Source organism: Cetorhinus maximus, chromosome 8, assembly GCF_964194155.1.
Source record: "Cetorhinus maximus chromosome 8, sCetMax3.hap1.1, whole genome shotgun sequence".
NCBI lineage: Eukaryota > Metazoa > Chordata > Chondrichthyes > Lamniformes > Cetorhinidae > Cetorhinus > Cetorhinus maximus.
The window spans coordinates 14,462,025-14,478,730 of NC_135886.1; the positions used below are offsets into that span (position 1 = coordinate 14,462,025).

General features: G+C 44.0%; 1 protein-coding gene across 1 annotated transcript in view; it reads right to left on the bottom strand.

The window, feature by feature from the left end:
- atxn7l2a (ataxin 7-like 2a) overlaps window positions 1-16,706 on the bottom strand; it is a 40,770-nt gene that overhangs the window by 22,453 nt on the left and 1,611 nt on the right. Inside the window, 6 exon segments of the mRNA XM_078546478.1 lie at window positions 2,468-2,694; window positions 4,421-4,503; window positions 6,359-6,678; window positions 8,044-8,260; window positions 11,723-11,827; window positions 12,052-12,114. Coding sequence (XP_078402604.1) covers window positions 2,468-2,694; window positions 4,421-4,503; window positions 6,359-6,678; window positions 8,044-8,260; window positions 11,723-11,827; window positions 12,052-12,114 — 1,015 coding nt within the window.

Genomic DNA, 16,706 nt, shown 5'->3' on the forward strand with positions numbered 1-16,706 from the left:
TCAGGTTCCTTGATACCCCTACCCAACAAAAATCAATCGCAGTCTTATAAACTCCAATTGAGACCCAGCATCCACAATTTTTTCAAGGAGACTGTTCAATATTTCTACTAACCTTTGTGTGGAAAAGCACTTCCTGATTTCACTCCTGAATGGTCTAGCTCTAAATTTAGGATTGTGACCCCATCTTGTTCTAGATTCCCTGACCAGAGGGAATAGTGTCTCTGGAAACCACGAAGGTATGAGGTGTGAGTTGGCTAAGATAGATTGGGAAACTTCAGTAAAAGGCATGATGGTGGATAAGCAATGTTACATTTAATATTTAATCATTTTTAAGGAACGAAGGTATGCATTGCAACAGTTATACATTTTTTTTCTGGTGCAAAAACACAACAGGAAAAGTGGCCCATGTCTAACAAAAGAAATTAAGGATAGTATTAGATCCAAAGAGGAGTCATATAAAGTTGCTAGAAAAAGTAGCAAGCCTGGGGATTGGGAGCAGTTTAGAATTCAGCAAAGGAGAGCCGAGAGATTAATTAAGAGGGGAAAAATAGAATATGAGAGTAAACTTACGAGGCACATAAAAGGGGACCGTAAAAGCTTCTATAACTATGTAAAAAGAAAAAGATTAGTGAAGACAAATGTAGTCCCTTACAGCCTGAAACGGGAGGGTTTATAATAGAGAACAAGGAAATGGCAGAGCAATTAAACAACTACTTTAGTTCTGTCTTCATGGAGCAAGACACAAATAACTCCCCAGAAATACTAGGGAACCAAAGGTTTTATTACTAAAAAAAATAGTGCTGGAGAAATTAATGCGACTGAAAGCCAATAAATCCTCAGGGCCAAATAATCTACATCCCAGGGTGCTGAAGGAGATGGCCATGGAAATAGTGGATGCCATCTTCCATTTGATTGGTTGTCATCTTCCAAAATTCTGTCGATTCTGGAACAGTCCCAGCAGATTGGAGGATGGCAAGTGTAACCCCACTATTAAAAAAAATGGACGGAGGGAGAAAACAGGGAATTACAGACCAGTTAGCCTAACATCAGTGGTAGGGAAACTGTTAGTCTATTATAAAGGATGTGATAACAGGACACTTAGAAAATATCAATGGGATTAGACAAAGTCAGCATGGATTGATGAAAGGGAAATCATGCTTGACTAACCTACTGGAATTTTTTGAGGACATAACTACTAGAATAGATAAGGGAGGACCAGTGGATGTGGTGTATTTGGATATTCAGAAAGCTTTTGATAAAGAGGTTAGTGTGTAAAATTAAAGCACATGGGATTGGGGGTAATATATTGGCAAGGATTGAGAATTGGTTAGCAGGTAGGAGACAGAGTAGGAACAAATGGGTATTTTTCAGAATGGCAAGCAGTGACTAGTGGGGTGCCACAGGGATCAGTGCTTGGGCCCCAGCTATTCACAATATAAATCAATGATTTGGACAAGGGAACCAAATGTAATATTTTCAAGTTTGCTGACCACACGAAACTTGGTGGGAATGTGAGCGATGAGGAGGATGTTAAGAGGCTTCAAGGCAATTTAGCCGGGTTGAGTTGGTGGGCAAATGCATGGCAAGTGCAGTATAATGGAGATAAGTGTGAAGTTATCCACTTCGGTAGGAAAAACAGAATGGCAGAGTATTATTTAAATGGTGATAGATTGGGAAATGTTGGAGTACAAAGGCACTTGGGTTTCCTTGTACACCAATCACTGAAAGCAAGCAGTTAGGAAGGCAAATTGTAATTTGGCCTTCATTGCAAGAGGACTTGAGTACAGGAGCAAGGATGTCTTACTGCAGCTGTACAGGACCTTGGTGAGACCACACCTGGAGTATTGTGTGCAGCTTTGGTCTCCTTACCTAACAAGAGATAAACGTGCCATAGATGGAGTGAAGCGAAGGTTCACCAGACTGATTCCTGGGATGGCAGGATTGTCGTGTGCGGAGAGATTGGGTTGACGAGGCCTATATTCACTGGAGTTTAGAAGAATGAGAGGGGAACTCCTTGAAATGTATAAAAATCTGACAGAGATGGGCAGACAGGATGCAGGGATGATGTTTCTCCTGGCTGGGGGGGTCTAGAACAAGAGGTGACAGTCTCAGGATATGGGGTAGGCCATTTAGGACTGAGATGAGCAGAAACTTCTTCACTCAGGGGGTGGTGAACCTGTGGGATTCTCTACCACAGAGGGCTGTGGAGGCCAAGTCACTGAATATATTTAAGAACGAAATAGATTTCTGGACTCTAAAGGCACCAAGGGGTATGGGGAGAGAGTGGGAGAACGGCGTTGAGACAGAGGATCAGCCATGATCATACTGAAAGGTGGAACAGGCTCAAAGGGCCGAATGACCTACTCCTGCTCCTTTTCTCTATGTTTCTATGGATCCACCCCACCAAAACCCCTGAAACCCCAAGTGGAGCCGATGCGGATCAGACTCCTGGAGGTTTGGATTGTACCTTGAGCCGGAGCAGCTGGCAACCTTTGGCCGGTTCGGAGAGACACCCAGCATCACCGAACCAGGAGTTGTCTCCTGCACAGGAGAGAGTGGTGCTGTCTCCTTGGCCTGTTGCTTTCTCTCTTTAACAGTTTCCTTATTCTTCAGGCTTGCCCGATGTTCTGCCAGCAATTCGTCAAAGGCAAGCCGGCGCCCGGGCACACTCCTTCTCTGAGTCAGCGAGTGCGTCTAACAAGGAAATAGGAACGGAAAGTTTATCATCAGCTGATGCCAAGGAAAGAGAACAACAATTTGCATTTATATAGCCGCTTTAAGACAGTAAAATGTCCCAAGGTGCTTCACAGGAGCATAAATCAAGACAAAATTTGACATGGAGCCACATGAAGAGATATTAGGACAGGTGATTGGTCAAAGAGGGAGGTTTTAAGGAGTGCCTTAAAAGAGGAGAGAGAGGTGGAGAAGATTACAGAGGGAATTCCAGAACTTAGAGTCCAAGCAGCTGAAGGCACAGTTCCAATAGTAGAATGATTGAAATCAGGGACGCTCAAGAAGCCACAATTGGAGGAGCGCAGATTTCTTGGAGGGTATGGGTCTTGAGGAGATCAGAGAAAGGGAGAGGCAAGGCCATGGAGAGATTTGAAAACAAGGATGAGAATTTTAGACTTGAGTGGAGCATATTACCAGTATGGACTAGTTGGGCCAAATGGTCTGTTTCTGTGCTGTACATCCTTTGTAATTTTAGAATGGAAGCATTGCCAGACTAGTTGCATCTGATACAGAGGCCATGGGTTCAAGTCCCAACCCGGATACTCTGGCACATAATCCAGACAGCACTGAGGGAGCGCTGCACTGTCAGAGGGGCAGTACTGAGGGAACACTGCGCTGTCAGAGGTGCCAGGCTTCAACGAGACTTTAAACTGAGGTTCTGTCTGTGGATTCCATGGCATTTTGCAAAAGGAGCAGGAAGTTCACCCAGTGCCCTGGGGACAACACTTCTCTCACTAAACAAAAACAGGATGACGGGTCAGTCATTTCATTGTTGCTTGTGGGATGCTGTTACATGCAGATGGCTTCTGCATTACAACAACTGCACTCCACACACAATTTCAGCCTGTTCAAGTGGTTTGAGGGGTGCAAAAAGGTGCTACATGTGTTGTTAGTGACTGGCTAGCATGCGCTGCTGTCGACAGGGTGGCATGCATTGGCTAAATCAGTAAATAGAGAAAATCTGAAAATCTACCTGTATCGATGATGCTAAACTCCAGTATCAATATAATACCATTTTACAAAACTTGCATCTTTTTTTTAATGGGGTGTCTGTTCTGAGCAACAAGGCCAGGTTCACAGCACTCCAAATGTACAGGACCTCAATCCTGCTCAAATTCTGAGGCCGTACTAATCTTCAGACTCTGATGTTAGGAACAGGCCAGATTTGAATCCCTCCTGGATTGAAGGTTGCCTCCCTGTTGCTCTGGAATAATGTACCCGCTGTGACAGAAAGACATACCAAGCTGATGGGCAGGAAAAATTCTCCATCAAGCTTGTTCCACACCACAATGGCAATAACATCCAGAATAAAAGCTTCTTCCCTCCCTCCCTCCCTCCTTTCAGTCGTGTAATTTCTCAGGAGGAGCAAAAATCCCAGGGCCAATAAGGGGAAGAAATCCTTAGGGAAATTCCTCTCTGACCCCTCAGGTGATCAAAGACAATCCAAGTGTTATCTACAAAAAGACAAAAAAAAAGCTTTTCTTTTCTTGAAATGATAACATTAACTCTTAAAATAGATGCTACCTTCAAATTATTTTTCTTTATTCCCAGTCAAAAATCTGGGTGTTTAAGACACTTTAGATCCAATAACTGAGCCACCTAGAAACATTACCCTAAGTAAAATATGAAAAAAAAAATCCAAACTAAAGATGACGGCTGAGACAAGGGAGAGAGAGAGACCAATTACCTTACAAGTGAGCGAACGTGTGCAGTGTTTCTTGGTGTCTGGGTCCATGACTCCGCAGTGTTTATTGAGGTCACTTTCTTTCTCTGCTGAGAGATTTTGTAGAGGTTACACTGTATGACAGATGTTTCCTGTTAAAGGCCGTGACACACCTCAGAACTTCCCCTCCCACCACAGAAACACTCAAAAAATTTCTATTTGGAAAGAGTTTTACCTGATGCAGTTTCCCAGAACTTTTCTCAAACTGTAAAATAATCTATTACCGAGGGAGGAGAAAATCTTTGAAACAGTGAAAGGGCTGGGGGTCTTTAAGAGCAGAGGATTCTTCAATGCTGAGTGGTTCAATGCGTTGGCTCCTGTGCTATTGAACTCTACAGCAACAACTGCATTGATATAGTGCCTTCAACAAGAGCCATTATCAAACATAAATCTGACACCCTGCCACATGAAGAAATACTGCAGGTGACCAAAAGCTTGGTTAAAGGTAGGTTTTAAGGAGCGTCTTAAAGGGGGAAAGAACAGTAGAGAGGCAGTGAGGTTAGGCAGGGAATTGCAGGACGGTTCCCACTCTATTCTCTGTTGGCTAGTCTCAAACAAAGCCACATCACCCTGCTTCCTGCTCCTGCCTTTATCCATTGACCGACACCGGAAGATGATCCTGCATGGAAGTAGAACTAAGCTCAGCTGTGACAACCCCAGGGTAAAATATCCTCTTGCAGACCTTGATTCCCCACTGGAGTACGGTTCTACAGGCACACCCCACTCTCCAGTACTTGACCGGTTGCCATACTTTCAGTGCTGGCCAAGACAGCTAGTTTTCTAAAAACTATTTGATCAGGCCAAATCCTGCACTCCCCAACCATGACATGCGCCTATAAGGACTGTTTGACAGCAATCAGGGGAAGGAGCCCTAGTTTCATTCTGCGCCTTAGATTGGGTGTGGGTTGGGGATAGCCACTGCATCATCCCAATACTGCCATTCAAACTAAAGTCAGATAACTCCATGCAAGCCAGATGTGGGACACCCTCTGGATCAGGTCTTCACAGAGTGGGGCGCACACCCACTGAGCCATCAACAAACAGTTGTTTGATACTAGAATAACCACTTGAAATCACAATACATCCTTTGAGGAAAGAGATGACAAGGATCTCACATAACTTTTTAAGTCTCTTTATGGAGAAGCTCTCAGGCATTCCTGGAATGCTTTACGTTTTTTTAGATGGAGATGTTTGAAATGTGATCGACAATGGAAAAATGCCAACTATGTAGAGACGTCAAAGGTGAGAGTTCAGTCTATGCATACAGATTTGAGCTACCATATTCCTTAGTTTTCTCCCAGTTTCTCCCCCTGCCCCCCACTTTGTGTGCTTGTTTATATTTTAACTTTTTCTATTTTGTATTTGCAAAAGAAACATTTTCCTTTAGTTACAGCACGGGGTTAGATACAGAGTAAAGCTCCCTCCATACTGTCCCCATCAAACACTCCCAGGACAGGTACAGCACGGGGTTAGATACAGAGTAAAGCTCCTTCCATACTGTCCCCATCAAACACTCCCAGGATAGGTACAGCATGGGGTTAGATACAGGGTAAAGCTCCCTCCACACTGTCCCCATCAAACAGTCCCAGGACAGGTACAGCACAGGGTTAGATACAGAGTAAAGCTTCCTCTATACCGTCCCCATCAGATTACTTTGTATCTAATCAGCATTTCACCTGCCTTGGGAGCATTAGGTGCTGATGTGATGTTTGAATGCAGGAAATTTGATACCGCTCCACTCCCAAGTATGAACATCACTGATCTCAATCCCCAAAAAATAAAATAAAGTACATTATTTATATCAGTTTTAAATATAACAAACCAGTGCCCATCTGCTGCCTCCCTCCCTCCACATTTAACCCCTCATTCATTTGAGAAGGTTATACAGAACTGTAAACTCACCTGTTGTTCTTCTGTGGATTTTATGGCTGCTTCTCCTGTTACTTAGTGTCGGCTCCTCCAACATGGGTGACCTCTCCCCTTTACCGTTCTGAACCACCGGGACTGACAGTAGAGGGTCGGCCACCTTTGGGATTGCGCTCGCTGCCATAGTCTTTGTCGCGGGATCAAGGACAGTGGCCGGAGGGGGTTTGGCAGGTGGCAAGGTGGGGTCGGGAGGGGACAGGGAAATGGCAGGAAGCTTGGAGCTCAGTTTGATGCAGGAGTTGTCTGCCTTTCTGAGAGTTGGGATCTTTTCCAGGTTCACCACAGGAACAAACAAGCTGGAGATGGACAAAACAAAGTTTAATACATAAATTCCACGCACCTGGTTAAATCCAAACTCATTAGCGCATGAGCCTCCACAGCGAGCATCAACAGGCTGTTCAGCCAGTTGGGGCGCTACAACAGAGCCCAATCCTTGCTTCACCCAACATCCACACACATGCAGTTTCCAGGAGGGTGCCCAACAGGGAGAGAGCTGAAGGAGCATTTCAGAACCTGCAGCAAGAGCCCTTCCCATCGCTTCGTGGGTAAAGATGCTTGTTGTGAAACTAGACAGACCAAGAAAGTCTCAGGTTCAATTCCTTGGCTCTGTGAATTAGGCCCCGACATCGGACTTCTCCAGTGTGAACCCCAGGCCAGGCTTAGGGATTTAAGGTGTAAGGTTCAACATTTAGGATTGGGTTCAAAGTTTAGGATTGCGGATCAGGGTCAACACCTGATGGCCAACTAATGGCCACTGCTGGAAAGAGAATGGACAATGGGACGGGGACCGGGCCTGCCTGTGATGCCCTTCGCTGTCGAATAATCAGCCTCTCACATGAAGAATGTTAAGATACCAAAGAGCACCTGCAGCCATGAAACTGCACCTGAGCAATACTGTATACCTTTAGAAGAGTACAGCGGTAAACTGGAGGGTAAAATTAAAACTGTACTCAGGACCACTACGCATATTTTGAGACTCTCTCACCTGTAACTTTAATCTTAATGCTCATTGGGGGAAAAAACGAGAATCAAGTAGAATTTCCACTCCTGATCCGCATCCAGTAAATCTTGTTTGAAAGTTCATGCCAATGACGGTCAGGCTACTGCGCGATGCTACTCAGTCAAATAGCCAGATGGCACTCACTGTCTAGAGCTCAGCACCAAGCTGTACCCCCATTGCACGTGTGCTGGCTCTTTGAAAGAGCTATCCCTGTTAGCCCTACTCGCCTGCTCTTTCCCCTTAGCGTTGTCTTTCCAGTTTTTATCTAATTTCCTTTTGAAAGTTACTGTTGGGTCTGCTTCCACCACCCTTTCAGGCAGCCTATTCCAGATCATAACCTGGGTGCGTGAAAAAAAAAAAAATCTCTGGATCTTCTGCCAATTGCCTTCAATCTATCTCCTCTGGTTACTGATCTGCCTGTCACTGGAATCAGTCTATCCCCATCTACTCTATCACAACCCTTCATAATTTTGAACACCTCTACCAAATCTCTCCCTAAACCTTCTCTGCTCTAAGGAGAACAATCCCAGCTGCTCTAGCCTCTCCATATAACTGAAGTCCCTCACCCCTAATTATACTGCAACGGCCATCCCTTTAAGTTAGAATGAAGATCTCTGTTTTTTTCTCTACTTAATCACAGTCAAAAAGAAAACTAAATTACCACAGATTTTCTTTTGGTCCCTTTGAAGGCACTTCTAACTGTAGCACCTTGTTACCAGGGCTCTGTAGTTTCTCCTTGGAGGAACTGGTGCCATGGTTAGAGGTAACTGCAGTTTGGACACTGTTGTATCGCGATTTCTGTAGGACAATGGAGCTTGGGGAGTTCAAGGCAGGAGCTCTTCGTGCTGACAATTTGTTCAGAGACCCATGTCTTCTCTCTGAAAAGAGTCCGAATTATTTAGATTCTCAATTCAGCGGCTTCACATAAAACACATTACATATAACCCGAAGAATGCGAGTTCAAATCCCACCATGGCAGTTTGAAAATTTAGAAGCAGCCTTGGCTCACATTCTCTCACCTCTCAGGCAGAAGGTCTCGGGTTTAATTCCCATTCCAGAGACATGAGAGTATAAGCCAGACTGACACTTAGTGTAATACTGAGGGGCTGCTGCACTGTTGAAGGTTCTGTCTTTCAGATAAGGTGTTAAATCAATAACCCATCTGTCGTCTCAGGTGGGCAGAAAAGATCCCAGGGCACTATTTCAAAAAAGAGCAGGAGGGTTCTCTTTGGTGTCCTGGTCAATATTTATCCCTCAATCAACATTACAAGAGCAGATTAACTGGTCATTTATTTGATTGCAGTTCGTGGGATCTCACTGTGCACCAATTGGCTGCTGCATTTCTTAAATTACAACAGTGACCACACTTCATTGACCATAAAGTGCTTTGGTAAGCCTTGAGGTTGTGAAAAGTGTTTCAGAAATGCAAGTCTTCCTTTCAAAAAAAAAATCTGAAAATAAAAAGCTGGTATCAGTAAAAGTGACCCTAAAGCTGTTGGATTGTCATTTATAAACACAATTCATTCGCTAATGTTTTTTAGAGAAGGAAATCTGGACTGAGCCTATATATGACCCTGGTCCCACATCAACGAGGGTGATGTTTAACTGACTCTGAAGTGGTTGAGCAAACCACTTAGTTCAACAAGCACAACAATTTGCATTTATGTAGCACCCCAACATAGGAAAACATCCCAAGGTGCTTCAGAGGATTGCCATCAAACAAAATGAGGCACATCAGGAGAGGTTAAGCCAGATCAAAAGCTTGTTAAGAGAGGCAGATTGGGAATAGAAGGCATAGCCAGCAATGGTGGCGTAATGAAGATTGGGGATATATAAGAGGCCAGAATTGGAGGAGCACAGAGGTCTTGAATGGCTGCAGGAGGTTACAGATATGGGGAGTGATTCGAGCACCAGGACAAGAATTTTAAACTCGAGGTACTTTGGGCTGGGAGCCAATGTAGGTGAGTGAGTGCAGAGGCTGATGGGTGAGGGAGACTTGATGTGAGTTAGGATACGGGCAGCAGAGTTTTGGATGCACTCAAGTTTACAAAGAGTGCCAGATGGGAGCCTAGCCAGGACAGCATTGGAATTGTCGCGTCTGGAGATGACAGAAGTGTGGGTGAGGAATTGAGGCAGAGGTAGGGATGAATGATGTTACGGAGGTGAAAGTAGGCAGCCTTGTGACAGTAAAGATAAGCAGTGGGAACAATACCAGTGCTATACACTGAATGGCTTTAGCTGGTTAAAATGCAACAGTAGCCCAGCACACATATAGCACTCTGGACTCTGTCCAGTTTTTTGGACTTGGGTAACTGGATAATGGATGTGTTCCTATGAGAAGAGAGGCTACAAAAACATATAGATAGGTTAAGTGGGTGGGCAAAGATGGAGTATAATGTGGGGAAAATGTGAAATTGTCCATTTTGGCAGGAAGAATAAAAGAGAAGCATATTATCTAAATGACGAGAGATTGCAGAGCTCTGAGACATAGAGGAATCTATGCATGAATTGCAAAAGGCTAATATTCAGGTACAGCAGGTAATTAGGAAAGCTAATAGAATGTTATCGTTTATTGTGAGGGGAATTGAATACAAATGTAGAGAGGTTATACAGAGCACTAGTGAGACCACATCTGGAGTACCCGTGTACAGTATTAGTCACCTTATTTAAGGAAGAATGTAAATGCGTTAGAAGCAGTTCAGGGAAGGTTTATCAGGCTAATACCAGGGATGGGTGGATTGTCTTCTGTGGTAAGGTTGGACAGGCTAGGCTTGTATTTGCTGGAGTTTAGAAGAGTAAGAGGAAATTGACTTGAAACATATAAGATCCTGAAGGGTCTTGCCAGGGTGAATGTGGAGAGAGTGTTTCCTCTTGTGGGAGAATCTAGAACTAGGGATCATTGTTTAAAAATAAAGGGTTGCCTGGAGATGAGGCAAAATTTTTTCTCTCAAGAGTTGAGTCTTTGGAACTCGCTTCCTGGAAAGGTGGTGGAAGCAGAGTCTTTGAATATTTTTAAGGCAGAGGTGGATATTCTTGGTAGGCAAGGGGGTGATAGGTTATCAGGGGTAGTCAGAATGCAGATTTCAGGTTATTAAGATCTTATTAAATGGCGGAGAAGGCTCAAGGGGCCAAATGGCCTACCTGCTCCTTGTTCATATGTAAACTGAATCTATCTCCAGCCTGATTTCTGCGCATTTGGTTCAAAACATCTTAAAAAATTATCACCTTGAAAGTTTGGGGTCATCAAAGCCACCAAAGTTGGAGAACTAAATACTTTCAGCACTCAGGGCTGGTATAGCACAGTGTTACATACAGAATAAAACTCCCTCTACACTGTCCCCATCAAACACTCCCAGGACAGGTACAGCATGGGGTTAGATACAGAGTAAAGCTCCCTCTACACTGTCCCCATCAAACACTCCCAGGACAGGTATAGACCGGGGTTAGATACAGAATAAAGCTCCCTCGACACCGTCCCCATCAAACACACCCAGGACAGGTACAGCATGGGGTTAGATACAGAGTAAAGCTCCCTCTACACTGTCCCCATCAAACACTCCCAGGACAGGTATAGACCGGGGTTAGATACAGAATAAAGCTCCCTCGACACCGTCCCCATCAAACACACCCAGGACAGGTACAGCATGGGGTTAGATACAGAGTAAAGCTCCCTCTACACTGTCCCCATCAAACACTCCCAGGAGAGGTACAGCACAGGGTTAGATACAGAGTAAAGCTCCCTCTACACTGTCCCCATCAAACACTCCCAGGACAGGTACAGCACGGGGTTAGATACAGAGTAAAGCTCCCTCTACACTGTCCCCATCAAACACTCCCAGGACAGGTATAGACCGGGGTTAGATACAGAGTAAAGCTCCCTCTACACTGTCTCCATCAAACACACCCAGGACAGGTACAGCATAGGGTTAGAAAAAGAGTAAAGCGTAAAGCTCCCTCTATACTGTTCCCTTCAAACACTCCTAGGGCAGGCACAGCACAGGGTGGTCAGATACGGATTAAAGCTTCCTTGACATTGTCCCCATCAAACACACCCAGGGCAGGACCGAGCTGAGAAGCTGTGCCGTAACAAGGAATGGAACAAAAATAGGAAAGCATAGCTCGCCCACTCAATGCATTAGCCCAAGTGGTCAGCCACAGAGAATCCAAGGCCCAAGCTTAGACTGATGTAAACTTTCTCAATCCCAGACCTTGTGTGAGGGAGAGCTGAAACCCAGGTTAGTTTAGGAGAGTATTTCTCTGGGAGATCGGATTCACTGAGTATGTAAATATTTTGTTTCTTTTTGAAAAGACCAAAAGACACTGAGAAAAATATCACTTACCACAGTGCATCTGGAATGCCTGAGGTTTAACTACCTGTCCACACTGGTTACACACCACGAGGAAGAACTCATCATGGGCTGGACAGTGACCAAAGATTGGCATATCTGAAACAGAGGGGAAAATAGCTAGTACACGCACTAGCTGGGCACATAGAAAACGGGGAGGGGAGGGGAAGGGAAGGGTGGGGGAGAATACTCTGGTCTCAATACCTGTATCACACCTTCCTACTGCCACCACCACTCTCAACAAAATCACAGAGCTCAAATCATTCTGACATAAAAGTAACTGTGACTTGTTTCATTCATTTATATCGAGCCCAGTCCCTTACCTTCTCTAATGAGCCTCATTGTTTCAAACTTCTTTCTCACATCCTTGCCACTATCCTCCGATTCTGTAGATACAAAAACAAGAAATGCTCAGGTGTTACAATGTTTGATGCACATCACCGAAAAACAAATGAATGAAGCGTACTGTAATGAAAGAAAATAACTGACCTTACTTCCCAGCTCACCATGCTCAGTATCACTCCAGCCCCTCTGCAAGATTAGCCCAATACTAAATTCATAGTATAGCACCAAAGGCCATTTGGCATTTCTTTGAAAGGGCTATCCAATTCATCCCACTTCACTCCACACTTTCCCCATAGTCCTGCAAATTTTTCCCTTTCGACTATTTATCCAATTCCATTTAAAAGTTCCTACTAAATCTGCTTCCTGCACCCTTTCAGGCAGTGAGTCGCCAATCATAACTGGCTGTGTAAAATATGCTCAACTCCTTTCTTGTTCTTTAGCCAATTAGTTTAAAACTGCTTTCTGGTCATTCTTTCAAAACCCCTCAAAATTTTGAGTACCTCTTAATTCTCCCCTTAACCTTCTCCAATCTAAGGAGAACAACTCCAGCTTCTCTAGTTTCTTTACATAACTGAACATAACTCTAGTACAATTCTAGTAAATCTCTTCAGTACCTTGCCTAAGACCTTGACATCCTTCCTCAAGTATGTTGCCCAGGATTGGACACAATGCTCCAACTCAGGCCTAACCAGTGATTTTTGTTTCAACACAGCTTCTTTGCATTTGTCCTGTATTCCTCTATTTATAAAGACAACAATACCATAGGGGCTTTTAACTACTTTCTCAACCTGTCCTGGCACCTTCAAAAAGTTGTGTACATACACCCTCAGGTGTACCCTCTTTAAATTGGTATCATTTAATTTATATTGCCTCTTCTCTTTCTTCCTACAAAATGCATCACTTCACACTTCTCCACATTAAATTTAATCTGCCATGTGTCTGCACATTTTTACCCAGTCTATGTCCTCCTGAAGTCTGTAACTAATCTCCTCGTTATTTACGACATTTCTGAGTTTCGTATCAGCTGCAAGCTCTGAAATTATGCCTGATATATTAACACTCTGACTTTAGGTATATATCAAAAACAGCAGTGGTCCTATAACTGACCCCCCACCCCCTGCCACAGAACACCACTTTATACCTCCTCCAGTCTTAAAAACAACCATTTCTCACTACTCTCTGCTTTCTGCCTCTGAGCCAATTTTGTATCCATGCTGCCACTGCCCCTTTAATCTCATGGACTTCAATTTTGCTAACAAGTCCATTATGTGGCATGATGTAATCTAGGCTGACAGTCTAGTGCAGCATCAAGGGAATTCTGGGTTTGAACCCTTCACCACAGTGAGCAATCTGTCTGGGTGTTAAACCCTTGACCTTATAACAGAGGCAAGAGTGGTGGTTGAGCCATGACCTAAACACAGAATCTTTAGCGCTGTGTACAGTGACACTACAACCTCATTCAATTCAAACTCTGGACCTTATTAACCTTTAAACTGCTGGAGGATTCTTGAATTAATTGTTATCGCTGGATGCCTTTCCTGGCTAGAACACCATCCAGCCTCCCCACTGATCCACAGTTCGCAAAGGGTTAAGTGCATTCCTGCCGTTAATTTCTAAAGAAAACACGCTTCTCAAATCTGGAACATTTTTTGGAGACAAAATTGCTGTGAGCCAGAAAAACCAAGCCTTGAAAACCCGAGACATCACTGAAATTACAGAAACTCTACTTGTTGCAGACTCCTGTCCCACTTATCATAGAAGGACTATTAAAATAAACACCCCAACACCAACTGCCCAGCCTGGGACGAGCCCCAAGGCAAAGGAGAATTTATTTTCTTCCGAATGCAACCCATGCACAGAATTCATTTCCATTATTCCCAGCTTCCTGTCCCTCTCCTCTGAGGCCCTCCTTATTTCAGTTCCATGGGATGACTTGGCTGTGATGCCTCCTGAGGCCAAATAGCCAGCCAGTTCTTATCATCGAAGCTAACACCAGGGAGGTGACACTCTTCTGGGTGATCATTCTTTATTTGGGACCTTTAAGAGTGAGTGTCAGCAAGGATATTCCAAGGAGAGGAGGGTTGGGAGGAAGGAAGGAAAGGCTTGCATTTTCATAGTGCTTTCATGACCTCAGAACATTCCCAATACAACAGCAAAGTGATAACGGCCAAATAATTTGTTTGGCTGAGGTATAAATATAGGCCAGTTCGCCAAGCAGAAATTCCCTGCTCTTCGAAATAATGCTATGGGATCTTTACTTGCACCTGATGGATGGGTTTTGGTTTGATATATCATCTGAAAGATGACACCGCCAACAATGCTGCACTCCTTCAGTACAGCACTGGGAGTGTTAACCTGGATTATGTGCTGAAGTCTCTGGAGAGGCTCAAAGGTGAGAGTACCAGAACAGCAATGTGCATTTATACAGCAACTTTAACACAGTAAAATCTTCCCATGACATTTCACAAAATTTAAGGAGAGTGTTAAAGGAGCAGAGAGAGAGGTAGAACACAGAGAGGTTTAAGTAGAGATTACAATGTGGGCAAATGTGAAATTGTCTACTTTGGCAGGAAAAATAAAAAAGATTATCTAAATGGTGAGAGATTGCAGAGCTCTGAGGTTCAGAGGGATCTGGGTGTCCTAGTTGATGAATCACAAAAGGTCAGTATGTAGGTACAGCAAGTAATTAAGCTAATAGAATGTTATTGTTTATTGCAAGGGGAATTGAATAGAAAAGTAGGGAGGTTGTGCTTCAGATATACAGAGTGCTGGTGAGACCACATCTGGAGTATTGTGTACAGTATTGTCTCCCTATTTAAAGAAAGAAGTAAATGCATTAGAAGCAGTTCAGAGAAGGTTTACTAGACTAATACCTGGAATGGGTGGGTTGTCTTATGAGGAAAGGTTAGGCTTGTTTAGAAGAGTAAGAGGCAACTTGATTGAAACCTTTAAACCCAGAGGGGTCTTGACAGGGTGGATGTGGAGAGGGTGTTTCCTTTTGTGGGAAAATCTAGAACTTTTTAAAAATAAGGGGGTTACCCATTTAAGACAGAGATGAGAATTTTTTTCTCTCAGAGGGTAGTGAGTCTTTGGAACTCTCTTCCTCAAAAGGCAATGGAAGCAGAATCTTTGAATATTTTTAAGGCAGAGCTAGATAGATTCTTGATTAACAAGGGGGTGAAAGGTTATCAGGGGTAGGCAGGAATGTGGAGTTGAGGTTACAATTGGATCGGCCACGATCTTATTGAATAGCGGAGCAGGCTCGAGGGGCCTACTCCTGCTCCTAATTCGTATGCCCGTACGAATTCCAGAACTTGGGGCCCAGGTAGCTGAAGGCACAATCGTCAATGGTAGAGAAATAGAAGCGATGGATGCTCCATAGACCAGAATTGTAGAGCACGGATACACTACCTGAGTCCTGGATAAAGGCAAATGCTAGGTAATGTGGAACACAGGTTTGTGCTCTCAATTCACCCCCTGGTCTATCACAGTGGTACTTTTTGGGGGAAGAGATCAAAAGGGGAACAAATTAAATTAAACACAGCAGCGGAATCAACACCTCGCCCCCTTGGGCCAATCTGAATAGGAAGCCTCACACACGGCAAAAGGTGCAGCGTACTGCTGTCTGTGGGCAGGCCAGCTGGGAATTAACCCAAATCCCCAAGTTCAGCAGCTGGTGCACTTCCCCTTTCGTTCTTTATGGTCTGAATATAGCACAGTGCCACAGAGCGACCAGCAATATAGCACAGTGCCACAGAGCGACCAGCAACAAAGACAATGCTGTCACTGGGTTACCTAGTGAATCAGAATTTATATACAAAAGGGAAACATACATAAGCCATTATAGTTAACGTGAAACTCTTAATTCATCCAATTAGTACAATGCCCAAGGATAGACCTGTACCCATGAGTACTGTAGCCAGTGTTATACAGTCACCAACCTGTACCCAACAGCAGACCCAACATTAATTTACTAAGACTCTAGTGCCCACACTACTGATCCCCACTGATAGGAAAACTTTGCTGGGCACCTGTGACAAGCAAGAAAATTTTCCCAAGTATGGGAGTAAGGTGGAACCTCGGGGGAAGTGCGTGAAAATCACAGAGGACGTACAGCGCAGGTTCACCAAGATGATGTCTGGGGTGTGAAATGATAGTTATGAGGAGAGACTAAGAGATACTGGGAATAGTTCCACTGGAGCAGAGATGGTCTAAAGGGGATTCAATAGAGATTTTAAAAAGTATGAGCGTGGAAGGACTATTTCCTTTGGCTGGACAACACTGGAAGGTACAGGGCTATGGTGAGAAAGGTACAGGGCAGGAGGAGTGATTTTGGCAAAACTCCACAAAGAGACAGCTGCCTAGGAAACAAGGAGGTCCAGGCACCCTGGAGAATTCTGCCCTCCTGATCATGGACACCAACTTGTTTGCACTTCCTAAATTCAGAGTGAAGAGCCCAGGCTTCTGTACGTCTCAAATAAATCATGAAAATAAGCTGAGAGTAGAATCTGTTAACAAAAATTTGCAATTGTATAGCACCTTTAACTTGGTGAAACATCCCAAAGAGCTTTACAGGAGTAGAATCAAACAAAATTTGAAAACATTTGAGACACACAAGGAGATGTTAGGAACA